The sequence below is a fragment of the Somniosus microcephalus genome, chromosome 8 (genome assembly GCF_052327205.1).
Source record: "Somniosus microcephalus isolate GS21.2 chromosome 8, FLI_Smic_1.0, whole genome shotgun sequence".
In the NCBI taxonomy this organism is placed as follows: Eukaryota; Metazoa; Chordata; class Chondrichthyes; order Squaliformes; family Somniosidae; genus Somniosus; species Somniosus microcephalus.
In genome coordinates this window covers 196,253,919-196,281,735 of record NC_140994.1, presented here as the reverse complement: position 1 = coordinate 196,281,735, position 27,817 = coordinate 196,253,919, and the positions used below count along the sequence as shown (strand labels likewise).

At 45.8% G+C, this 27,817-nt stretch overlaps 1 protein-coding gene across 3 annotated transcripts in view; it reads right to left on the bottom strand.

Annotated features, from left to right (window-relative positions):
* Positions 1-27,817, bottom strand: part of LOC147114009 (A disintegrin and metalloproteinase with thrombospondin motifs 2-like) — a 413,260-nt gene that overhangs the window by 165,091 nt on the left and 220,352 nt on the right. For all 3 annotated transcript variants that reach the window (XR_015079327.1, XM_085995519.1, XM_085995518.1), the window contains exon 4: positions 24,076-24,275. Coding sequence is in view for 2 of the 3 variants with exons in the window: in XM_085995519.1 (XP_085851645.1) it covers positions 24,076-24,275 (200 nt within the window). In the remaining variant the exon portion in view is untranslated. The remainder of the gene's footprint in view (positions 1-24,075; positions 24,276-27,817) is intronic.

Genomic DNA, 27,817 nt, shown 5'->3' with positions numbered 1-27,817 from the left:
ACAATCTGTCTATCTCAGCCTTGAATATATTCAATGACTCAGCTTCCACAGCTCTCTGGGGTAAAGAATTCCAAAGATTCACGACCCTCAGAGAAAAAATTCCTCCTCATCGCCATCTTAAATGGGCGACTCCTTATTCTGAGACTATGCCTCCTCATTCTAGATTCCCCCACGAGGGGAGACATCCTCTCAGCATCTACCCTGTCAAGCCCCCTCAGAATCTTGTTTCAATATGATCACCTCTCATTCTTCTAAACTCCAATGAGTATAGGCCCAAGCTGCTCAACCTTTCCTCATAAGACAACCATTCCATCCCAGGAATCAACCTAATGAACCTTCTCTGAACTGCCTCCAATGCAAGTATATCCCTCCTTAAATAAGGGGACCAAAACTGTATGCAGTATTCTAGGTGTGGTCTTACCAACGCCCTGTACAGTTGTAGCAAGACTTCCCTACTTTTATACTCCATCCCCCTTGAAAGAAAGGCCAAAATTCCATTTGCCTTCCTAATTACCTGCTGCACCTGCATGTTAACTTTTTGTGTTTCATGTACGAGGACACCCAAATCCCTCGGTACCGCCGCATTCTGTAGTCTTTCTCTATTTAAATAATATTTTTCTTTTCTATTCTTCCTTGCTTGCAGGGAACATAAAAACTGACTGTAAAAGCTTTTATAGATATGTGAAGAGAAAAAGATTGGTGAAGTCAAGCGTAGGTCCCTTGCAGTCAGAATCAGGGGAATTTATAATGGGGAACAAAGAAATGGCAGACCAATTAAATACATATTTTGGTTCTGTCTTCACAAAGGAGGACACAAATAACCTCCCAGAGATGTCGGGGAACATAGGGTCTGATGAAAGGGAGGAACTGAAAGAAATCAGTATTTGTAGGGAAATGGTGTTAGGGAAATTGATGGGATTGAAGGCCGATAAATCCCCAGGGCCTGATAATCTACATCCTAGGGTACTTAAGGAAGTGGCCCTAGAAATAGTAGATGCATTGCTGATCATCTTCCAACATTCGATGGAATCTGGAACAGTACCCATGGATTGGAGGGTAGCTAATGTTACCCCACTATTCAAAAAAGGTGGTAGAGAGAAAACGGGGAATTACAGACCGGTAAGCCTGACATCGGTAGTGGGGAAAATGCTAGAGTCCATTATAAAAGATGTAATAGCAGAGCACTTGGAAAACAGTGACAGGATCGCACAAAGTCAACATGGATTTACAAAAGGTAAATCGTGCTTGACTAATCTACTGGAATTTTTTGAGGATGTAACTAGTAAAATAGATAAGGGAGAACCAGTGGATGTGGTGTATTTGGACTTTCAGAAGACTTTCGATAAGGTCCCACATAAGAGATTAGCGTGTAAAGTTAAGGCACATGGGATTGGGGGCAAGGTATTGACTTGGATAGAAAACTGGTTGGCAGATAGAAAGCAAAGAGTTGGAATAAACGGGTCTTTTTCCGAGTGGCAGGCAGTGACTAGTGGGGTACCACAGGGATCGGTCCTTGGACCCCAGCTATTCACAATATATATTAATGATCTAGACAAGGGAACTAGATGTAATATCTCCAAATTTGCAGACGACACAAAGCTTGATTTAGTGCTCCAATCTTTGTTTGTGCAATGAGACTTAATTTTGCATGCAGTCTGAAGCATTAGCGCCTGGCGCTAATTCTCAAACTTTTCAAAAGTCACTGCCCATTCCTGGGCTATAATGAATTTCTCCCCCTCTGTCCCTTCCTGACACAATTTACTTGATTTTACTCATATCGCTACTCTGCTATACAGCCTTGACTTTCCTCTTCCAACTTATAATTTTACTGTTGCCTGAACCCTCCCTCCCCCTTACTAATTTAAAGCCCTACCATATTTACAGTTTGGTACCTTACTAATTCTCATGTTTTAATTAATCAGAGACTCATTGAAAATGCCATTGATCTTTTTCAAACTCTTTTCAATCCCACACTGCCTGTATTTTATTGCAATAGTAATAGCTGCCATTCAATAGTACTTTAACCTAACACCAATCTTCAATGCAGGTTTATATGCAACCCCACTGTAAATTCTTCTGACATTTCTATGTCCTTTCACTGTTATTCTCCTGATGCTTTCAGTCCTCTTCTAGGTCAGTGCCAATTTTTCTCTTTTTTGCTATTGACAGTGCACCTAAGGACAACAGGTCTTTTGATGAAAAGTGCACTGTCTCACCTTATTCTTTCATTTGCCGAATTTATTCCTCTTTCTCACTCTTTTTTTCTACCCTAGTTCACAAGTTTATCTGTGTGATACTAACACTGTTATACTTGGTGTCCATGTAAAAATCTGCAGTTTAAATGCAATCAATCTTATGTAAAAAGTTTGAAAATTTTTGATGGTCAAGTCATCTTCAGTAACTTGAAAAATAATAGTGAAGGGGCAATATCAGTTGATATGTACTTGTTAATCAAACAGTTTAAACTAATCAAAAGGATGCCTTTCAATCTTTGATATAACTTGTTTCCATAATGCTATCAAGGCATTTTTTACCTGAAGACGTGCTTCATAACTTTCCAGTAGCAGATGTAAGTTATCAGCTGGCACTAAGGTTTTATTAGATCCCAAGGGAAATGAACTGCCATCTGTCTAAGTGGAGCTCTAGTGCTAATATTATGATCTAAGGAACTTTAGTTTATGAATAAGGAAATGGATTCCTCTTCATTTCAAAAGTCAGTCATCTTTGAATATTTATTTTGTTGACATTTGTGTTTTCACTTTTGCACCACATGCTTATGTTGGGACCATATAAAAAGAACTATCCAATCAAATTATAGTAGAGTATAAAAATGGCATAACCAACTGGTAATGTTTCTTCTTTGAACTGAGTATTAAGATCCTAAATGGTATAAACAACACGAATGTCAATGGCCCTGAAAATTAATGGCCAGCCAGGCATACTCCTGCTCTAACCCGTTTAAAAATAAAACATCTAACCTGCATACAAGCATAATTTAATTACACGATGCACTAATTAACAACGTTTCTCTCTCCACAGATACTGCCTGGCCTGCTGAGTATTTCCAGCATTTTCTGCTGTTATTTTATATTACTCTTATCTGGTCATCAGTGACAGTTTCAATGATTATCATTTTTGCTCAACAAGACCTTTGACATGTTCCAACTTTAAATTTTATGTGTACAAAAAAGGGAGAGAGTGACAATGCAATCACTTTGCACAATCTCAGGTCATGTGTAAAACAGGTGAATAATAATTCAGAGTTTACTTTGATCAGTCTGATAATGCAACTCAATCTCAACCTCGACCTCAGAAGAGCAACCACTACAGTGTCAGCATAATATGTACATTTAACACATGATCTTATTCTCTCCCAAACAATACTGCTAAACTAGTTCTGTTCAATAGTTTTGTGCTATGGCTTCATATCTATCGAGCTGTGAAAAAAAATGATAAGATACAGGGTTATGCCAACAATTTCCTACATTGCAAGTTTTGATCAGGCTATTACGTGGAGCTAAGCATTTCCCTGGAGGGAGGGAGGGAGGGAAGCTTTCTGAGTCATTCTCAGCAGCTGTTAAGCAGTTCTCAATGGCCAATTATACAGCAGTGCTGGCAGAGGTATGGAAGCAGCTGGCCTGATTACTTTCAGCTGGAATTCCAGCAATGCCGAAAAGATGTAATGACCTCACCAGAGCTGCTAAGGTAAGACTCCACTTCGCGTGATTCTTACTGTCTGCTCAGCCCTGCACCACCCTACTTTAGCCCTAGCCTTATGCATTATGTAATAATTGAGATCTGCAAAAACCTCACTTGCTCATATTTATTTTTAAGTACTATGTATGTACATAGAAACATAGAAGATAGAAGCAGGAGTAGGCCATTCGGCCCCTCGAGCCTGCTCTGCCATTCAATGAGATTATGGCTGATCATCCAAATTCAGTACCTGGTCCCTGCTTTCTCCCCATACCCCTTGATCCCTTTAGCTTTAAGAAATATATCCAACTCCTTCTTGAATATATTTAATGAATTGGCCTCTACTGCCTTCTGTGGTAGAGAATTCCACAGGTTCGCCACTCTCTAGGTGAAGAAATTCCTCCTCATTTCTGTCCTAAATGGCCTACCCCTTATCCTTAGACTGTGACCCCTGGTACTAGTAATCCTATTATCTCTAGCTGACATACTATTAGCCAAGCAACTGGAGACACAGATAAATCATAGCTGTTGAGGCGAGGCTCATGAAAGCTTACATTAAAGTTCAACCAAATTCCATAAGGTGGTAATTTCTGAAATCTTGCCAGATTTTAACTGTGGATTAGAATCATAGAATGTTACGGCAAAGAAGGAGGCCATTTGGCCCATTGTGTCTGTGCTGGCCAAAAAACAGCTATCCAACCTAATCCCACTTTCCAGATCTTGGTCCGTAGACATCTAGATTACGGCACTTCAAGTGCATATCCAAGCTCTTTCTAAATGAGATGAGGGTTTCTGCCTCTACCACCCTTTCAGGCAGTGAGTTCTAGACCCCCACCACTCTCTGGCTGAAAAAAGTTCCCCTCAGCTCACCTCTAGCGGGAATGGTAGTGTAGTGGTAATGTCACTGGGCTAATAATCCCGAGGCCTGGACTAATGATCCAGAGACGTGAGTTCAAATCCCACCACGGCAATGGGGAATATAAATTCAATTAAATAAATCTGGAATAAAAAGCTAGTATCACCATGAAACTATCGGATTGTCGTAAAAACCCATCTGGTTCACTAATGTCCTTTAGAGAAGGAAATCTGCCATCCTTACCTGGTCTGGCCTATGTGTGACTCCTGACACACAGCAAGTAACTCAATTGTAACAAACCATTATGAAACCAGACGGACCACCCGGCATCGGCTACAGACACGGCAACGGCACACCCTGCCCACACCCTGCAAAGTCCTCCTCACCAACATCTGGGGATTGTGCCAAAATTGGCAGAGCTGTCCCACAGACTAGTCAAGCAACAGCCTGATACAGTCATACTCACAGAATCATACCTTTCAGCCAATGTCCCAAACTCCTCCATCACCATCCCTGAGTATGTCCTGTCCCACCGGGACAGGGTTAAGCGATACCAGGGGTGGCAGCACATTGGTATACAGTTGGGAAGGAGTGGCCCTGGGAGTCCTCAACATTGACTCCGGGCCCCATGAAGTCTCATGGCTTCAGGTCAAGCATGGGCAAGGAAACCTCCTGCTGATTACCACCTACCGCCCTCCCTCAGCTGATGAATCAGTACTCCTCCATGTTGAACACCACTTGGAAGAAGCACTGAGAGTAGCAAGGCCACAGAATGTACTCTGGGTGGGGGACTTCAATGTCCATCACCAAGAGTGGCTTGGTAGCACCACTACTGACCAAGCTGGCTGAGTCCTGAAGGACATAACTGCCAGTCTGGGCCTGCGACAGGTGGTGAGAGGACCAACACGAGGGAAGAACCTACTTGACCTCGTCCTCAACAATCTACCTGTCGCAGATGCATCTGCCCAGGACAGTATTGGTAGCAGTGACCACCGCACAGTCACTGTGGAGACGAAATCCCGTCTTCACATTGAGGACACCCTCCATCGTGTTGTGTGACACTACCACCATGCTAAATGGGATAGATTCAGAACAGATCTAGCAGCTCAAAACTGGGCATCCATGAGGTGCTGTGGGCCATCAGCATCCGCAGAATTGTATTCCACCACAATCTGTAACCTCATGGCCCGGCATATCCCTCACTCTACCATTGCCATCAAGCCAGGGGACCAACCCTGGTTCAATAAGGAGTATAGAAGAGCATGCCAGGAGCAGCACCAGGCATACCTAAAAATGAGATGCCAACCTGGGGGAACTGCAACTCAGGACTACATGCATGCTAAAAAGCAGAAGCAACATTTAATAGACAGGGTTAAGCGATCCCACAATTAACAGATCAGATCAAAGCTCTTGCAGTCGTGAATGGTGGTGGACCATTAAACAACTAACGGGAGGAGGAGGCTCCAAGAATATCCCCATCCTCAATGATGGTGAAGCCCAGCACGTGTGCAAAAGACAAGGCTGAAGCGTTTTCAGCCAGAAGTGTCGAGAGAATGATCCATATCGGCCCCCACCATCACAAAAGCCAGTCTTCAGCCAATTCGATTCACTCCACATGATATCAAGAAACAGCTGAGCGCACTGGATACAGCAAAGGCTATGGGCCCCGACAACATCCCGGCTATCGTGCTGAAGACTTGTGCTCCAGAACTAGCCATGCCTTTAGCCAAGCTGTTCCAGTACAGCTACAACACTGGCATCTATCCAACAATGTGGAAAACTGCCTGGGTATGTCCTGTCCAAAAAAAGCAGGACAAATCCAACCCGGCCAATTACCGCCCCATCAGTCTACTCTCAATCATCAGCAAAGTGATGGAAGGTGTTGTCAACAGTGCTATCAAGCGGCACTTACTCACCAATAACCTGCTCACTGATGCCCAGTTTGGGTTCCACCACGGCCACTCAGCTCCCGACCTCATTACAGCCTTGGTCCAAACATGGACAAAGGAGCTGAATTCCAGAGGTGAGGTGAGAGTGACTGCCCTTGACATCAAGGCAGCATTTGACCGAGTGTGGCTTCAAAGAGCCCTAGTAAAACTGAAGTCAATCAGAATCGGAGGGAAAATGCTCCACTGGCTGGAGTCATACCTAGCACAAAGGAAGATGGTTGTGGTGGTTTAAGGTCAATCATCACAGCCCCAGGACATCGCTGCAGGAGTTCCTCAGGGCAGTGTCCTAGGCCCAACCATCTTCAGTTGCTTCATCAATGACCTTCCCTCCAACATAAGGTCAGAAATGGGGATGTTCGCTGATGACTGAACATTGTTCAGCACCATTCACAACTCCTCAGATAAGGAAGCTGTCCATGTCCACATGCAACAAGACCTGGACGACGTTCAGGCTTGGACTGATAAGTGGCAGGTAGCATTCGTGCCACAGAAGTGCCAGGCAATGACTATCTCCAACAAGCGAGAGTCTAACCACCTCCCCTTGACATTCAACGGCTTTACCATCACTGAATCCCCCACCATCAACATCCTGGGGGTCATCATTGACCAGAAACTCAACTGGACCAGCCACACAAATACTGTGGCAACAAGAGCAGGTCAGAGGCTAGGTATTCTGTGGCAAGTGTCTCACCTCCCAACTCCCCAAAGCCTTTCCACCATCTACAAGGCACAAGTAAGGAATGTGATGGAATACTCTCCACTTGCCTGGATGAGAGCAGCTCCAACAACACTCGAGAAGCTCGACACCATCCAGGACAAAGAAGCCCCCTTGATTGGCACCCCATCCACCACATTAAACATTCACTCCCTCCATCACTGGCATACCATGGTTGCAGTGTGTACCATCTACAAGATGCACTGCAGCAACTCGCCAAGGCTTCTTCGGCAGCACCTCCCAAACCCGCGACCTCTACCACCTAGAAGGACAAGGGCAGCAGGCACATGGGAACACCACCACCTCCAAGTTCCCCTCCAAGTCACACACCATCCTGACTTAGAAGTATGTCGCCAATCCTTCATCGTCGCTGGGTCAAAATCCTGGAACTCCCTACCCAACAGCACTGTGGGAGTACCTTCACCACACGGACTGCAGCAGTTCAAGAAGGCAGCTCACTACCACCTTCTCAAGGGCAATTAGGGATGGGCAATAAATGTTGGCCTTGCCAGCAACGCCCACATCCCATAAATGAATAAAAAAGTTATAAATCTTTTTACTAATTACCTTAAATCTATGCCCCCTGGTTATTGACCTCTCTGCTAAGTGAAATAGATCCTTCCTATCCACTCTTTCAAGGCCCCTCATAATTTTATACACCGCAATTAAACCTCCACTCAGCCTCCTCGGTTCCAGAGAAAACAACTCCAGCTTATCCAATCTTTCCTTATAGCTAAAATTCTCCAGCCCTGGCAACATCCTCGTAAATCTCCTCTGCACCCTCTCTAGTGTAATCACAGTTTTCCTGTAATGAGGTGACCAGAACTGTACGCAGTACTCTAGCTGTGACTTTACTAGTGTTTTATACAGTTCTAGCATAACCTCCCTGCCTTCTTAACCACCTTACAATAACAACTTGTCTTTATATAGCACCTTTAACGTAGTCAAACGTCCCAAGGCGCTTCACAGGAGTATTAAAAGACAAAAATAAACTTGACACCAAGCCACATAAGGAGAAATTAGGGCAGGTGACCAAAAGTTTGGTCAAAGAGATAGATTTTAAGAAGCGTCTTAAAGGAGGAAAGAGAGGTAGCAAGGTGGAGAGGTTTAGGGAGGGAATTCCAGAGCTTCGGGCCTAGGCAACAGAAGACTCGGCCACGAAAGGGTGAGGGACAGTATAAATCATCATTTCGAAAGATATGGATTAATCAATGGTCAGCATGGGTTTGTTAAGGGAAGATTATGTCTGACTAACTTCATTGAATTTTTTGAAGAGGTAACAAGGAGGGTCCTCACCCTGTGCTGCTACCTTCAGGGATCTGTGGACATGCACGCCAAGGTCCTTAGTTCCTCTACACTTCTCAGTATCCTACCATTTATTGCGTATTCCCATGCTTTGTTAGCCCTCCCCAAATGCACACTTCTCCAGATTGAATTCCATTTGGCACTTTTCTGCCCACCTGACCAGTCCATGGATAGCTTCCTGTAGTATACAGCTATTTTCCGCACTATCAACCACACAGCCAATTTTAGTATCATCTGCACACTTCTTAATCATGCTCCCCGTTATAAATCTCATCATCATGAAGAAACGACTCATGAAATAACACTGGACGGCCAACTGGTGGCGCCGTCCAAGGAGTATAAATACTCGGGCGTGGGCCCAGCTTGCCCAGGGACATTTTGTAAGACAGGAACTAGTGAAGTACAACTAGACCTCCATGTTTTGAAACAAGTTGATTAAAGCCTTGCTTTATACTCGAACCAAGTGTGTAGTGAGTTTTATTACGTCAATTTAATCAACTTGATATCGACTCCACGCTCTGAGTGATTTCGGGAACAGCCGGCTACGACTTCAACTGCGTAGTAATCAATCCATCATGGACAAACTACTCAGACCCGCCCGTCTTGACCTGGACCCGAATTCACCTACAACTGCTAAGGTTTGGAAACACTGGTATCGTACCTTCAGCAACTTCCTCAGGGTTTGTGGTGAGAATGTTCCTGATAAATTAGAGATACTTGCCAATTATGTATCTCCTCATGTGTTTGACTATATCGAAGACTGTGTAGACTATAACTCCGCTATCCTAATATTACAGCGACTATATGTTAAGGCCCCAAACGAAATTTTTGCTCGGCACCTACTGCCACAACTTGACAACAACCCAGGGAATCACTTGACGAATTCCTTCAGAAACTTCGCAGGCTCAGCAAGGATTGTAATCTTAAAGCTGTCACAGCTGACCAGTACCAGGAGGAGTTAATTCATGATTCCTTTATTAATGGGATTGCGTCTCCCTTCATACGCCAGCGTCTGTTGGAGAATAAAACCCTCGAGTTACAGGCTGCCTATGACCAGGCATGTTCCCTGGACTTAGCAAAGAGGAATGCACGTGCACCGGCTGCTGCTATCACTTTTAATGATTCCTTCGATAGGTCTCGGACCTTTACTGATGACGACCCCGCCCTAGCGGCATCTTGGCAATCTGGAAGGAAGCGTTTCTTCTGTGGAGGTGCGTTCCATTATAGGAAATTTTGTCCTGCTCGTAACGCAACCTGCAATCATTGCAGCAAGAAAGGTCACTTTTCTAATGTATGCCAGTCAAGAGCCTCTGTTAGTAAGGCCACTTTTCTAAGGTATACCGGTCGAGAGCTCCTGTTAATTTTGCAGCTACTTTCTATAAAACTGCCCCTCCCCCAAGAGCCACTACTAAGGTTACAGCTGCAATCTATGAAACTGCTCCTCCCCCAAGAACCACTACTAAGGTTACAGCTGTCAAGGGTAAAACTGCTCCTCCTCCCATCACAGCTGTTTTTCCTCATAGTCTGTCCCATGCAGCCACGAAGGTTTCGGTAAATGGACACATTTTGAGCGCACTAATCGACTCATGCAGCTCTGACAGCTTCATTAGTGAGCGGGCTGTCAGTAAGTTAAAACTGTGTATTTACCCCTCAGACAGGGAAATTGCAATGGCTCTGACGACACTGACCACCAACTCTTCCGGCTTTTGTCTTGTCGACCTTATTCTCAATGGCCGCACTTATTTCTCCACCCAGCTCAGGGTGCTCAAAAACCTATGCAGTGATGTGCTCCTGGGACAGGATTTCCAGAAACAACACAAAAGACTTACTTTCGAGGTTGGAGGGTCAAAGCCGGAGCTTACTATTTCCAAAGTACCGTTTTGTGTGCTTTCGGCGGCTTCGCTCGATGAGCCCTCCTTGTTTGCCAATCTTTCCCCCCGATGTAAGCCCATAGTCACTAAATCACGACGTTTCAGCCAAGATGATCGATCCTTTATCGAGGCAAAAATCTCTTGCCTTCTAGCTGACGGTATCATTGAGCCATGTTCATCTTCCTGGCGGGCTCAAGTCGTCATTGTTAAAAATCCTCTGAAGCAACACAAGAAACGTCTTTGCATTGATTACTCGCAAGCTATTAACCAGTATACCAACCTGGATGCCTACCCACTACCACGCATCGATGATATGGTCAATAACCTTGCCAACTGCAAGGTATTTTCAACTTTTGATTTAAAGAGCGCGTATCATCAAGTACCGTTAAAGGACTCTGACAAAATGTATACGGCCTTTGAGGCCAATGGTCGGCTTTATCAGTTTTGTCACCTTCCATTTGGGGTCACCAATGGGGTGGCCGTTTTTCAACGGGCAATGGATAGCCCAGTCAAACAGGAGAACTTAACGGACACTTTTCCATGACCAGAAGGAGCATGATGCCAATCTCCAGAAATTTGTTGACGTTCTCCGTTGCCGCAACTTAACCTTAAATGAGTCCAAATCGGTGAAATCAGTACCATCAGTCAACATCCTTGGCTACTGGGTGAGCAACGGTATCATCAAACCGGATCCGGAGCGACTTCGTCCACTTCAGGAGCTCCCTCCCCCTATGAATCTCGGCTCTTTTTGTCGGGCACTCGGCATGTTCGCCTATTATGCGAAGTGGATACCCCACTTCTCCAACAAGATCCAGCCCCTGCTTCACGCGAAGTCATTTCCATTGGAGGCAATGGCTATTTCAGCTTTCAACCTCCTCAAGCGACAACTGGAAAAAGCCACGCTTCGTTCCATCGAAGAAAATCTTCCTTTCGTGGTCGAGTGCGATGCATCAGAGGTGGCGATCTCTACTACCTTGAATCAAGGTGGTCGACCCGTTGCATTTCTGTCCAGAACTTTGCAGGTTATCAAGCTCCATTATCCTCCTGTCGAGAAGGAGGGTACGGCCATCATCGAAGCTGTACGTAAATGGAGTCATTTTCTCGCTCGTCGCCATTTCACACTTATAACCGATCAGCGCTCCGTGGCCTTTATGCTGGATAACCAGAAACGCACTAAGATCAAGAATAACAAAATACAACTCTGGAGGATGGAATTGGCTGCCTTTGGATACACCATATGTTATCGACCTGGCAAAGAGAATGTGGCCCCGGATACCCTCACGCGGGCATTCTGCTCTTCTAAGTCAACTTCGACCCTTGCGGATCTTCATACCGACTTATGCCATCCTGGCGTTACCCGTATGTTGCACTTTGTGCGATCTAAAAATCTCCCATTTTCTACGGAAGATGTGAAAAGAACATGCTCCTCCTGTAGAATTTGTGCGGAATTAAAACCGCAATTCTTCCGTCCATCGGATGGCTCACTCATACACGCTATGCAGCGACTCAGCATTTACTTTAAAGGGCCATTGCCTTCCTCAACGCGAAACACCTACTTACTTACTATGGTGGACGAATATTCACGCTTTCCCCTGTCCCAAAATGCTTACTTCCAGGGTGATCAAATGCCTTGATCAAGTCTTTTCCCTTTGCGGTACGGCCAATTTCATCCACTTTGATCGGGGTCCCTCCTTCATGTCAAGCGAACTCAAATGTTATCTTTCCCAACGGGGAATCGCCACAAGTAAAATGACACCGTACCATCCCATCGGAACGGACAGGTTGAGAGATACAACGCTATTATTTGGAATGCTGTTTGTCTTGTACTGAGGTCACGCAACCTACCACACCAGCAGTGGGAAACTATGCTCCCTGACGTGTTGCATTCCATCAGGTCTCTTCTTTCTATGTCCACCAATGTCACGCCTCACGAGCGATTCTTCAGGTTCCAGCGTTGCTCCACTCATGGGACGTCCCTACCATCATGGTTGGCAGCTCCCGGTTCTGCTCCGAAGATTCGTCCGATCTTCCAAAAACGATCCCCTCGTCGACAAGGTGGAACTCACGGATGTTAATCCCACGTACGCGCACGTGCGGTACTCTGATGGCCGGGAGTCCACCGTTTCGCTCCGAGATCTGGCTCCCTGTCCAACCGGTCCCACAGACCCAACTGATAGAGGGACCCATGGTAATGATGCCGACACTCTGTGCTCCTTTGAAGATGACGCCCTATCTGGGACATCAAGAGATCTGCCGGCTACTCCACCGGATCAACTCAGGGAGCCGAGCGCTCCCCATGGGATGGCCACCTGAAGCCAGGACGCCGGTCAATCCCCGGCTATCAAACAAGATGAAGCCAGCTCTGCGCCTGTGGGGACCCGCACCCGGAGTCACGATCTCCCCAGTCTCCCTCAGGTCGATCAAGGCAACATGGGCCCTGTCGATCCACCAGTACGGATCAAGCGGCCCAGGGACCAAGACACGGTCCGGGGAGACATGCCTTCCAGGCATAAACAAAGATCTAAAAGACTGCGGCTATTCGTGGTCCGCCTAATCCGTTAGGAGGAAGTCGTCGGACTTCCAAATCTTTTAGGCAGGAAGAATGTTATAAATCTCATCATCATGAAGAAATGACTCATGAAATAACACTGGATGGCCAGCTGGTGGCGTCGTCCAAGGAGTATAAATACTCGGGCATGGACCCAGCTTGCCCAGGGACATTTTGTAAGACAGGAACTAGTGAAGTACAACTAGACCTCCATGTTCTGAAACAAGTTGATTAAAGCCTTGCTTTATACTCGAACCAAGTGCATAGTGAGTTTTATTACGTCACTGCCTACACTGAAGTCTAAATCATTGGGGGGGAAAAATTCGATTGCGTTGCGCCTCCAGTTAGCGCGAAATTGACCAGGCATTTTGCGGCGGCACTAAATACTACCGCCATGATCTCCTGCGCCCGCAGACCGTGACGTCAGTCGAGCGTACAACGTCCCCGACCGGATATTGAGTGGTGCCCCCTGCCTTACCGCCTGCCGCTAGCAATGGCAGGTTGAGGGGAACATTTTACATTCGGGAAGGGACTGGAGGAGCGCTATTTAAAGGCAGCCACTTCTTGATTTTTTTTGTTGGTGACATTTTTGCACCATGCATTCTGAGAGAGAGAGAAAGACTTCTGGAGAGATTCAATGCTGTGTGAAGGAGTTTTGGGTACTGAGCAGCACTTTGCAGGTTCATTTTGATTTGACCTTCCTTGCATCAATTTAGAAGAGACTATGAGGGCTGCACTCTGAGCTCTTTCCCTGGGCCTCTCCATTGTTCTTTCCAGCAGATTTGATGTACAGGTCTCTCCAGGCCGAGATTCAAGGCTGCAATGAGCAGGGTGTGGATGGAGAGTAAGATCGACCCTCCCCTTTAAGAACTGGTCAGCGCCAGTATGTCTGTGTTCCATTGCTGACTGACATCACGAGCTTCGCCAGCGTTCTGAGGTAGCGCCTCGCTCCTCGGCGTTAGCGCCTTAAGACAGGTGTGCAGCGCCTGATTTAGCGCTCCAATCACCTCCAGGGGTGATAAAAGCCAAGTTTGCAGTCGGAGGCGATAATTAGCGTCAGGCGCTAAACTTTGCACCCGGCTGATAATTGCACCCCAAACGGGGTGATACCGAATTTCTCCCCCTTGATATATTGAACTTCAGGTCCCCACGGGTGAGTATGCGCTGGGTACTCACACGTAGGCCCAACGAAAGTGCTGGTTTCGTGCATGCGCTGCGCATGCGCGGGAAACCGGAACTTCCGTTCCCTTAAAGGAAGGGGTTCACAGGTCGAACGCGTGCGCCGGAGAGGCAGTGCGTACGCCTGGAACTTCCGTTTTTTTTTGCAGCTTTCTCCAGGAGCTACACTTCTAAAAAGCAGTCACAAGGCCTGCTTTTAACAAGGTAAGTGGTGAATTAAGTTAAATTGAAACATTTTTTCCACAGGTTTATTGTTTTTAAATACTTTAAAGAAAGGTAAGTTTATTTTTAGCCCCGTTAGAAACTGTAATTAATTTTTTCCAAAATTTTAATTATTGTTTAAAATAGTTATTTTATGTAATTTATAGTTATTAAAAAAAATGTTTTTTTTGTTGTTTTTTTTAAAATTTATTTGAAGTTTTAGTGATGTTTTGGGGCTGAATTGTATTCATAGATTTGACAGCTCTTCCTGTCAAATCTATGAATACAGAGTCCTTGCTAATCATTGGCTCTCCATGGTCCACGTGATCCCAGGGGACGCTTCTAACTAACTGCGCCCCTGGGATACGCAAGCACTGCGCGCCGGCAGTTGGAGAAGGCCTAGGATCGGAATCCCACGCGGGCCCACAGCACAACGGCCGGCGCGCTAGGTAAGTGCAGGTCGGAGGCTTGCACCCGCGGGAAGCCTCCGACCCGAATTTCTGGGCCAATATTATCACAAAAAGCAAGGGACCTAGTACTGAGCCCTGCAAAACCCCACTGGAAACAGCCTACCAGTCACAAAAACAGCCGTCGACCATTATCATTTGCTTCCTGCCCGAGCTAATTTTGGATCCAACTTGCCACTTTCCCTTGGATCTCATGGGCTTTTACTTTTCTAACCAGTCTGCCATGTGGAACCTTGTCACAGGCCTTGATAAAATCCATATAGACTACATCAAACATGCTACCATCATCGACCCTCCTTGTTACCTCCTCAAAAAATTCAATCAAGTTAGTCAGACACGATCTTCAATTAACAAATCCATGCTGACCACCCTTGATTAATCCATGCCTTTCTAAATTACGATTTATACTGTCCCTCAGAATATTTTCCAATAATTTTCCCACCATCGAGGTGAGGCTGACTGGTCTGTAATTACTCGGTCTATCCTTTTCTCCCTTTTTAAACAACGGTACAACGTTAGCCATCCTCCAGCACCACGCCTGTAGCCAGAGAGGATTGGAAAATGATGGCCAGAGCCTCTGCTATTTCCTCCCTTGCTTCTCTTAACAACCTGGGATACATTTCATCTGGACCTGGCAATTTATCTACTTTCAAAGATGATAAACCCCTTAATACTTCCTCTCTCACTATGTTTATTCCATCTAATATTTCACACTCTTCCTCCTTAACCAGAATGTCAGCATCATCCCTCTCTTTTGTAAAGACAGATGCAAAGTGTTCATTAAGAACCATACCCATGTCTTCTGCCTCCACACACAGGTTACCTTTCTGTTCTCTAATAGGCCTTATTCTCTCTTTCCTTAGCTATCCTCTTGCATTTTATGTATTTATAAAACATCTTTGGGTTTGGGGGATTAAGAGTTATGTAATCAGACAGTTTTGTGAGCTTCTGCATTTGCTGATTGCTTTTCCATCATCATACATGTTAACTTTTAGACAGAAGACCTTGTCTGTTCTTAGTCCAGTGCTCTAAATTTCCACGTGACAAATTACACCGCTTTTATATCGATGGAAAATGAGTTGCACCAAACTGATGCTTTGAAGATCTTTTTAGACCAGAATTTCCTGGCAAACACATTTGCATGTACATTGGAGTAGTAATTGGCATAAAACGAATGTAAAACAGGAGTAATCAGCTGGGGTGCATGAAAATTAGAGTGTAGCCTTTAAAAGGCCAGTTCTGGCCGAAGACTGCAGCAGCAACAGGCTAAGGGAGCAGCAGGTAAGTAAGGAATAATACTTGGCTCAGTGAACTGATTGTCAGCTAACTTGACTAGATGTCAGAAAAAGCAGGTATTGGGATCCTTTGTGAATCTGGAATTGTCTAACAAGAATACAATCCTGGATGCCTGTGAGTCAGCCAAGATCAGTGAAACTGGGGAGGGCAATCATGAGATTGCGGCACTGTAAAGCATGTAGTTACCTATGGTGAAAAAAGTAAACACTATTTGCTTTCACAATAGCCTCGTGGCACTGGTTATGGAGCTTCAATGAATCATGCATTAGATCCCAGTTCATTCTCCCATTCCACAGCCTTAAGCACACAATTTTGCATGGTATACAAATAGTTAAGAGTTGCCCCTACCTAAGTGCATCACGCTACATTTGTCTATATTAAAAGATAGCTGCAAGTCATTCTCGCATTAAATATATAGCCACCTGCAATCTATATTTTTCAGCTTAGGTCCTCACACCTTCATGTCATCCACCAACTTGTGAGTAGGTCCTCCGATGCCTTCATGCAGATTGTTGATAAAGATAGTGAAGAGCAATAGCCCTGACATCAGTCTCTCTGGGATTGCATGAGTGACTAGACTCTCACACAGATACTTACTTGAGAAGTAAAAGTAAAGGGATTGGGGGGGGGGTGGTGGTTGGGGGGGGGGGGGCTGCTGAATGCAGGTAAATGAGATTAAAAACATAAAAACATGGCTAACAAAATGGCAGTGCAGGCTCAATGAACAAAATGTACAATTTATTTCATGACAATCCATTGTATATTAGAACAGAAAACACTATTGCCAATATTCATGGATGGACATTTTAACTCCACAGTGTGCATGTGACATCACGGGCAGGTTCCCCGCCTGCAAGTCAGCCCGATTGACAGGCTGGCATCCAGTCGGGCAGGGAACACTGGACAAGAGGCCGCAGCCCCAGGTAGGTGCAAGCCCCGAGCCTGGAAGCGGGTTTTTGATACACATTTGTAATACTTTAACTTTCCCAACCCATCCATTCTTTGGAGTTAAAATTCCTCCATGACATTTTTTTTCCGTTATTTCAGCAGAGGCTAAAATAAATGGGTTAAAGCAGCAGGCAGAACATCATACAATAGCCTAGAAATTATTAGCAACATTAACAAAGAAAGTTAAGCATTTGTTGATAATGTTGCTAATAACTTCTAGGTTATTGTAACTGATAAAATTTGCTACAAGGAATACTCAACCGCTTTAGCAGAAGTGATTAATATGAAATAGTCTGTAAGTGTAACGTGATGAAAGAGCAAAAATAATAAACATTTATTATAATATACACCTTCACTGTTGTACTTATTAGCAGTTTCAATAGATGTACAAGTCAGTATTATAAAACATGCTGATGAATACGCCAATAAAAATGTTAAAAACAAGTACTGAAAGAAAAGTGAAATATTAGCATTAGGAAGAAAACACCATCAAAGAATGTATTCTTGGAGCTTATTCATGCAGAACTTAACGGCCCAGTAATTCGGGTCGGTGGCTTGCTGCGCGTGCAAGCCCCTGATATGCACTTACCCGACGCGCTGACATTTCACCTCCAGGGACGCCTGGAATTCATGTTTGAAAAAGAAGAATCCCGGGCAGCGTCTGACGTCACGCCGCCCAGGAGTGCAGCCAGTGTGAAGCCTGGAGCGCGCTGTGCAAGTGAGACACGCCCCTTGAGGTCTCAGTTTAATAGGACACGCCCCCAATGTTTCTCACAAGCTGCTAAGCATTTTTACATGCAAAGCAGCATTTTAAATAGGTTTTTGGTATTTTTATGAAGCTTTTGGTAACTTTTATAAACTTTTAAAAACGTTTACATTATTTTGAAGAATCTGAAGTAGTTTTAAACAGAATTAAAGCTATTTAAAGACTTTTAAAAGCCCTAAAATATTTTTTTTTATTCCATTTATTTATTTACCAATGTCGTCGTCATACGTGTCTTCACACTGTTCCCTTTGGGGAACTGTATGAAGTGGTGGAAGGATTTATGGCCGTGATTAACACTCATTCCGTGACCGTAACCATCTTTGAACCAGCCATTAGGGTGGTTAGTCCTATGGCGGGAGGGTTTTACGGGCTCCCACAAGCTATACAAGGAGGGGGGGCCACCCACACCCACGGACGCAAATATCCCACTGGATGTCAACCCAGAATTTAGAGCCGGAGCTCCGACTCCACTTGCCGGGACTGTCTGGAGCAGGGTTCGAAACCCTACCCCGTCTGGCCCAGCGGCGGGGATCCTACCGCTACGCCAAAGGCCCAATCCGATTAGCAACGTGAAATGGCTGGAATGAGCACAATTCACGGCATTAAAAGAACTCACAATTGAACTGATGATGACCTCAGCAATCTCCTCAACGAGGTGGAGGCGCAGCGCCTGCTCATCATTGGTAATGAGAAGTCAAAGGCGCCGCAAAAAGGACAGATGGTAGCTTGGTCTTTCAAGTGGCAGCATAGGGCTCCAGTCACGGGGAGGGAAAAGGCGCAGGAAACGTATGGGTGTCACCTTTTGCGCGGAGTGGGCCTTTTGCGTAGCGGTAAGCATCCCCGCCGCTGGGCCAGAAGGAGTAGGGTTTCAAACCCCGCTCCAGACAGTCCCGGCAAGTGGAGTCGGAGCTCCAACTATAAATTCTGGGTGGACATCCAGCGGGATACTTGCGTCCGCGGGTGTGGGTGGCCCCCCCCCCTCAGATGGGTTGTGGGAGCCCGTAAAACCCTCACGCCATAGGACTAACCACCCTAATGGCTGGTATGAAGATGGTTATGGTCACGGAAGGAGTGTTAACGTGGCCAGAAATCCTTCCACCACTTCATACAGTTCCTGAAAGGGAACAGTGTGAGGATACGTACGACGATGACCTGTTGCGCAATGCACCTCCTTGGACCCTCAGTCGCAGATGCGAGGGGGCAAATCGTGCAATTGTTAAATTTTTCATTTTATTGACATGTAAAATGTTGGCCCAGTAATTCCCTTCCAAACGCGCGAGTACGGTCGGGGTACTTACGCGTCTGTCCGGAGGAAATGCCGGTTTTCAGCATGCACAGCGCATGCGGGGAAAACCGGCATTTCCTGTCCTCTGAACGAAGGGGTTCAGAGGCAGAACGCGTGCGACTGTACAGGCAGCGCGTGCGCAGTAAAATTTGCCGCTTTCATTCATGCTTTCAGTGAGGTCAAGTCAATACAACTTACACATGAAAAAAGCATGAGTACAGTTGCTCCAGAGGCTGCGGTTGTTTGGGAAAGGAATTAAAGTTATTTTAAGAAATGCTGAGGTAAGTTTTAAAGTTTATTTTTGTTTTTTAAAACGGGTTTTCAGTACTGTAGGTAGAAGGATCAATTGTGGCTATGTGAATTGAATTTGCTGTGTTTATTAAATGTGAAAATGACTCCAACATTTTTAAGAAAGAAACTTTTCATCAGTAATATATTCTTTTAAGTAATTATGTATGTATGTCTGTATATATTCCTTTGCGTGTATGAATATATTCCTTTACTTATGTGTATGAATGTATGTATTTAATTATGACTTTCAGAGAAAGTAACTTATTGGAAAATCATAATTAAAAACATACATTCATACACATAAGTAAAGGAATATAAAACATACATACATATACGTAAAGGAATATATGCGGACATACATACATACATAATTACTTATTACTGATGAAAAGTTTCTTTCTTAAAAGTGTTGGAAATGTTACATTACTCATTTTAGAACACTCATTCTCACATTCAATTCACACAGCCACAATTGCTCCTTCTACCTACCGTACTGAAAACCCGTTTAAAAAAAAAAAAATTAAACTTTAAAACTAACCTCAGCATTTCTTAAAATAACTTTGCTCCCTTTCCCAAACAAAAATATTGCCTTTCAGAAGCTCCACGATAAAATATATCTTCCTCCGCAGCCTTGGACCAACTTTACACATGCTTTTTTCAAGTGTAACTTGTAAGGACTTACCCTCACTGAATCCATGAATGAAATCGACGAAGTTCACTGCGCACGCGCTGCCTGTGCAGTCGTACGCGCTGTGCCTCTGAACCCCTTCGTTCAGAGGACCGGAAATGCCGGCGTTCTCCGCATGCACGGTGTTTCCTGAACGCCGGCATTTCATCCGGCCAGATGCGTGAGTACCCAGGCCGTACTCATGCATTTGGACCCAAATTACTGGGCCAACAATGAATAAAACAAAGCTTTTACACTACAGGAAGAAAAAACAACTTTAATTTTTATAGCACCTTTCATGGCCTCAGGACGTGCCAAAGTGATTCACAACCAATGAATTACAGGAAATTCTCGTTTAAACGGCACCTAAATATCCGGAATTCTCTATTAACCAGCAAAATTTATACTCCGAAAACAACATCTCAATAACCGGAAATGTTGCCGTTGCCGTGTCCGAGTCTCCCGTGGTGGCCGAGTTAGTCAGTGGGGGTAGTTCTCCAAACTGCCACTACTCGGCTTCTCGGCGCTGTCGGAAGTCCGATTACCCTCAACTGGCAGTACTCTATTTAATCAAGCATCTTCCACCATCCATTTAACATAACATTCTGTAGGTGAGTACCCAATTACTGTATACTGCACATTTCTTGATTTTTTAATTTTTGTTTGTTAAAAATAGCCTCGGTAGATAACCCTCTCCGTCATCCGGAATTTTTAATCAACCGGCACCATCCCGGTCCTGGATACCAAAGAGTTTCCTGTACTTCTGAAGTGCAGTCACTGTTGTTATGTAGGCAAACACCTACATGAACTGATTGGGCTGAATGGCCTGTTTCTGTGTTTCAATTTCTGTGTAATGTAAAATGTGGTAGCCAATTTATGCACAGGAAGATAAATGATCACTTACTCTGTTTTGGTGGTGTCGGTTGAATGATAAATGTTGGCTAGGATAATAGGAGAACTCCCTGTTCTTCTTTGAATAGCGCAAAAGTTAGGTCTATCTGAACAGACAGGCAGAATCTCAGTTTAATGTTTTAACTGAAAGATGGCAGCTCTGACAATGCAATGCTCCCTCAGTACTGCATTGAGGTGCTTAAATCCTGCAGTGCTGCTGGAACCCACAACCTCAGCTGAGAGTGCTATCATTGAACCAAGCTGACACTTACAAGGAGATAAAGCAAATAAACATTGGGGGGGGAATTTTTGGGGCTCCAGCGGGTGCGTTTGGTGGTGGGTCAGGTGGGGAAAAACTTTTTGACAGCGGGTAGGGAACCCGCTGTCATACTAGTTTCCCAGATGTCGGGTCTGTCATCGCTGAACAGACCCGACACCAAGCAGCGGGGGAGGCACTTAGATGATTAAGAACTTGTTAACAGGCACTTAAAAATTATTTTAAGCTCACCTTTACATTTTTAGAGTTCGCCCACGGGTTCCCCGCTGCTCGGGGATCACGTCAGGTAAGGAGGTCGGGAGTTGTCTCACCATGGAATCATTTCTTAACTTGACAGCTGCAAATCTGCTATAAAAGCTCCCATTTCAAACTGTTCACTTTCCAAGGTCAGAAATTGTTGCTTACTGCATTTGGAAGATAGATTGAGCTTTATGTAGCTAACACATGTTTGGAGCAAACTCTATCCAGTGTCACCTCATTGGAACAACCTCTCTCACCATTGACAGATCACTTCTGTCAACTCAAGTTCACCTGCCATTTATTGTATCAGCATCTGTGCCCTTGAAACTATCACACCTTGGTCCTCAGAATCTCACCACAATCAGCCCCAACACCAGCAGCACCAACCTTCTCCGCAATCAACTAATGCTGCACAGGACATCAGTACCTGACAACATTGCTGCCCAGGACGCCAGGGATGGCCTCACCATGGCCAGATTTACTTCACTTGATGCTGTATACCCTGGCTGCCACATGATGCGCCAGGTTGGCACCACCCCACACCAAAACCATAAAGCATCCCTACAATGCCCAACCCATTCTTTTCACACTCATCGCCATTGCGGGGGGGGGGGGCGGGGGTACCGTTATGTCTCACTATTCACTGCAACTCACTAAGCCACTTCCAAACATGCACACAAATCTGTCCAAGAAATCGAAGTGTTGAAAATAAAGGTTTCAATTTTTGACAGCACATTAACAAAAACTTCACATGAACATTGGCTAAAACACACAAGTGTCTATCCTTGTTGTTACTTGGTATGATTGGACTAGGATGAGGGTGAGTGTGAGGGGTGGCTAGTGGGATGAGGAACTGATGATGTAGATAGAGAGGGATGGGTGGAGGTGCAAGGTAAGTTGGTGTGAGTAAGGATGTGCAGGAGAGTAGGATAGGGAAGGCAGAGTGATGGGGATGCAATGAGTGGCACTGCAGGATGAGGTTGAGTGTGACTTTGCAGTAACGTTTCATGATCTACTGAGATCATTGAAAGGTTTGTGCCACTGCAGCCTGGTCCTCCTGACAACATCCCTGCTTGTGACCTCCTGTGCAATGTGCAACCAGGCTGCGTTGGTCTCCTGGGGAGGTCTCTTCCGCCCGTGGGAAGGGAAGAGAACTTCCCTGTGTGCTCTGACTCCCTCCATATGCTTGGAGGGAGTCATGGGAGAGCCTGGGTGCAGCCGTGCACTTCTGTGCAGTGCTTGTCAGTGTTTGCAACACATCAATGCTGCAGAACACTGACAGCACAACTACCAAAATCAATTTGAGCATGATCCCTTTAAGGAAACTGGCTGATGACGCGTCGTCAAGTGATGTCATCAGACCCGCTTCTTTCAATTGGCCGGGAAATGTGCTGGGCGGGCTTAACAAGCCCAGTCAGCGTAAGATCACTTTGGACAGCAGGTTGGAGCCAGCAGCGGCGTCGCAATCCACCACCGACCCGTCCCACCAGACCCGCCGAGGTAGGGGAAATCGCAGCCTGAAATTCCTGGGTGCAAAGCAGGAAGATTGTCCATGGAAGGGGGTGCCAGAACTTGGGGAGAACCCAGATCTCATGGGCTTCCACCACGTTTACAATACGGCCCAAATTTCGAATGGAGGGGGGGGGGGGTGGTGGGAGGAGAACCAGTCTACTACCTGTCTTCCTTACCTCCACAGCCAGCTTTTGGGCTGTGTCTGGGTATGTTCTCGGGCTATCCTGGGAATTCCACATGTAATCCACTCCTTAGGCTCAATGCAAGCCAGATCTGCTGAGAGCAGACATGGTTCTGTACTGGGCCACCCTAAGGCCTCAAAGAGTTCAAGGTAATCAATCCCACAGGGGATCACCTTACAATTTGGGCCACAGAGAAACAATACACGTTTTTACATTACTTCTTTGGCCCGATATGGGCCTCTACCTCCCCCAGTCCAAACAACAGGGTGCTCCTCTAATTTTCATGCACTTCCTTGGGGCAGGCATCTCTGCTGTTCTTCCACAGGTCACCTGCCTGATTATTAACATGAGCCCATTCCTGAAATTTGGGATGGGTCAGTGCTCTTCGACACATAGCCAGGAGTGCCTTTTCTACCGCACTTCTGGCAGCAGAGCAGAGACCTGTAATGTTTGGTCCACATCCTTTAGGTGAAGCTTTATGCTTTGCACTCATGGTGAACTGTACTAAAAGAAGTGACTCACCGGTTACCCCCACAATTCCTCACACAGTGAGCTTCCAAGGTCAGTGGGAGGATGGGGAAGTTGTCGATGAAGGCGTAAAACCAGGCCACTCTTGTGCTCCTTCAAGAAATCAGCTGGCAAGTAGCATTGAGAATGGCCTGGAAATTGGTTAGCAGCCACTCTCTCAGTCAGAGAATGATACACGGCACTGGGGGCGGGACTGAATCAGAGAGAGAACATAACTTACAAACTATAACTTAAAAGAAGTGAATGGGGACAAAATACACGATTGTTTTTTTAAAAAGTAATCCAATATGGATACCACACAGAATTGCTCTCATTGCTAAAGTGTGAAAGATCTCACTTTCAGACAAGTTATTAAAAACATACACTAAACAATCATCCCATTAGATAATTACCAAAAACACTTACTATATTCATTAGGGTCAGGAGGTACTTCTGCACATGGTCCTTCCCATGAAATCGCACCACTGTGTCATCAACTCCAAGAAGAACTTCTATATTATAGTCATTGTCTCTATCATGTCTGCGTACTCTCCTGGTTTTGTTCATCTGTTGCTCAATGCCTTTGTAAATGGCTTCCAGATCATGCAGTCCACTCAACTCAGGTTCTGCCAGAAAGAAGTTGCTTTATTAGTCAAAGTAAAAGCACAACATCAAGCTAAAAGCTATTTATTAGTCTATTTTTTCCTAACAGAACCAAATAGCAATGGTTTGATGTTCGCTATTGATATTAGCAGTAGATCCATTCAATCAAGAGCTATGTTTTTCTTTTGCGTTTTTATTTCCTGTGAATTTTATGCTCATTAAAGTGAGGATGGCTGGTGCTGAGAAGTGGACCTCGTTCTGTTTGGACACCAATGGTTAGATTTTCCTGCGCCTGTCCCACAGGGTCAGGGGTAGACCTCTGTCTGCTGTCCCAACTAAGTCATGGCCCCGGCCCAAGGCCTTCAGCAGGTAAGGCGCTGCAGCAAATTGGAGGAAGAGGAGGCCTCTATTGTGCCCTCTCTTTCCATTTGGAGCCATTCCTGCAGCTACTGCCATGGTACACTTGCCGGTCCTGGTGAGCGACAGAAGCAAGGGTGGACAGGAAAGAAATGGACCAGAAACCCAGCAAAACCACCGGCACTTCCTTGCGGCATATGGCAAAGGAGAGGCCAGTGAGAGTTACGGCAGGGGGAGGACAATTCAGATTGGAGATTATGGGCAAGATAGCAAAGTAAACTCCACCCTGTATCAATGTGATTCAGCCCCAGCCCTAACCTCTGAATTCTCCAGTTAACAGTTTTCCATTTCCCACATCAGCCATCCTAGGAAATGACCCCTTTGAGTAAGAATATCTTGTATAACTTATTGCTAAATTAGGGGCAGTTTTGTGCTGTAAGTTCACAACAATTAGGAACTGCGCAAAACATTTCACGGAGGAACCTTACAAAGCAGATTTTAATGTTTTGGTATCAGCAGTTCAACTCAAATCATATTTCTTCACTGTTCTATGATTTCAAAGCATGAAGAATGATCCCTCACAGCACGTGGAGGTCAGGCCATTCTCCTTGCTATTTTTGTAAAAGTGAGATGAGAAACTCAGGAAACGAGCTTTATGTTTTCTTGTACCACTAGGGAAAACAGACTGCCTTTTTCTGGAAAATGGTACACATAATGAAGTTGTGTTGTCAAAGCGCAACCAAAATTGCCCATTATTCATGCCAATCTCATTCAAAGAGGCCATGCATGACTGGTGACATCAATGAAAAATCCACACTGCTGCAACAAGGATTTCTTTTCTGAGGTTTGATTTAAGGAACATGTTGAATTGTGGAATAAGAGCCAACTCTCAGCTGTTTGGAAAACAGAACTAAAAGTTCAAGACACTCTGCTTCTTTCATTTCAGGAATAGGAATACTATTCACAACACTGTGTAATAACTCAGTTGCTTGAATCATAGATTACTAAATAGGTAATAAATAATCTCCAGTCCTGACGAAGGGTCATCGACCTGAAACGTTAACTCTGTCTCTCTCTCCACAGATGCTGCCTGACCTGCTGAGTATTTCCAGCATTTTTTGTTTTTATTTCAGATTTCCAGCATCTGCAGTATTCTGCTTTTGTAAATTATCGGCAATGTTCATCAAAAGTGCAGGTGCTACTGCGTAGGGTGAGTGTGAGGTGGGTTGCTCTGTTTACATGTCGAAGACACCCTCCTCAGAGAACAATACAGCATGCTTGGCAGGAGGTCACAGTCAGGCTCAATATTGTGCGCACTACCCACAACAGATGCAAAAGAAGATGGTACATCTAAAAGAAATCTGCCAAGTTTAAGGTTATCCATCAATACTATTTACCAGGTATCCCATGGCACCAGTATGCATGCTGATGTGCCATCAATAACTCAAGGACAAGAAGTTAAAGGATTCAACTGAAGGCTTTTAATCGCTAAGAACATTGCACGTCATTCCACATCGGATTCGTCTGGCAGAATGACTCATACAGCTCGAGACCTTTATATGACAAAAGACAGGGGCGGAGCCAATACACACAATAGGGGAAAAGGGGGCGGTACACACAATACAATGCAGGTAAAACACAGGGGCTGATGAAGACATATATTTCATCACATTCACCCCTTCTGCAGATTTAGTCTGTCCGGGGGTGTGATAGTCCTTCCTGAACGTCGCAACAGTACCTCGGGTTCTGACCGGGAGTCCGTGGTGCCCTCCTGGGCATACCCATGTGCTGGGGGTGTTGCAGGTACTTCTGGGGGTGGTGAGGATACCTCTGGGGATGGTGGAGGTTCTTCTGGGGGTGGTGAGGATGGGTCGTCGTTGCTGCCTGCCAAGGCGAGGTCCTTTATTGACACGGTGTCCTCACGCCCGTCGGCGTGCTTGACGTACGCGTACTGTGGGTTTGCGTGGAGTAGGTGTACTGCCTCCACGAGGGGATCCGTTTTGTGGCCCCTCACATGCTTCCGTAATAGGACTGTCCCTGGGGTGGAGAGCCACGAAGGTAGGGACACTCCCGAGGTTGATTTGCGGGGAAAAACAAACATCTTCTCGTGAGGAGTGGCGTTAGTAGCAGTACACAGTAGCGACCTTATCGAGTGGAGTACGTCTGGGAGGACCTCTTGCCAGCGGGAGGTAGGGAGGCCTTTAGACCTTAGTGCTAAGGTGACCGCCTTCCACACCGTCGCGTTCTCCCTCTCCACTTGCCCATTACCCCGGGGCTTATAACTAGTGGTCTGACTCGTGGCTATCCCCTTCGACAGCAGGTATTGGCGCAGTTCGTCGCTCATGAACGACGCCCCCCTGTCAGTGTGGATGTAGTTCGGCATGCCGAACGTGCAAAACAGGCTGCCGAGGCACTTGATGACCGTGGCACTGGTCATGTCTGGGCAGGGGTAGGCGAATGGGAAGCGGGAGTACTCGTCCACAATGTTGAGAAAGTACACATTGCGGTCGGTGGAGGGGAGTGGTCCCTTGAAATCTAAGCTCAGGCGCTCGAATGGCCGTGTAGCTTTGATCAGGTGGGCTCGGTCGGGCCTGTAAAAACGGGGCTTGCATTCCGCACAGGTGCGGCAGTCCCTGGTCATAGACCGGACCTCCTCGATGGAATAGGGCAGGTTACGGGATTTTATAAAGTGAAATAGCCGGGTGGCCCCCGGGTGGCAGAGGCCATTGTGGAGGCCCTGTAGCCTGTCCCCCTGGATGCTGGCACACATCCCTCGTGATAGGGCATCGGGGGATTCGTTGAGGGCCCCCGGCCTATATATTATGTCGTACTCAAACGTGGAGAGTTCGATCCGCCACCTGAGAATTTTGTCGTTCTTGATCTTCCCCCTCTGTTTGTTGTTAAACATGAAGGCTACCAACCACTGGTCGGTAAGCAGGGTGAAGCGTTTGCCGGCTAGGTAGTGCCTCCAGTGCCGCACTGCCTCCACTATGGCCTGGGCCTCCTTCTCTACCGAGGAGTGCCTGATCTCGGGCCCTTGGAGGGTTCTTGAGAAAAAGGCTACGGGCCGCCCATCCTGGTTGAGGGTGGCTGCTAAAGCGAAGTCGGACGCATCGCTTTCGACCTGGAAAGGGATGTTTTCGTCCACTGCCCGCAGCGCGGCCTTCTCAATGTCGTGTTTAATGCTGTTGAAGGCGGCGTGGGCCTC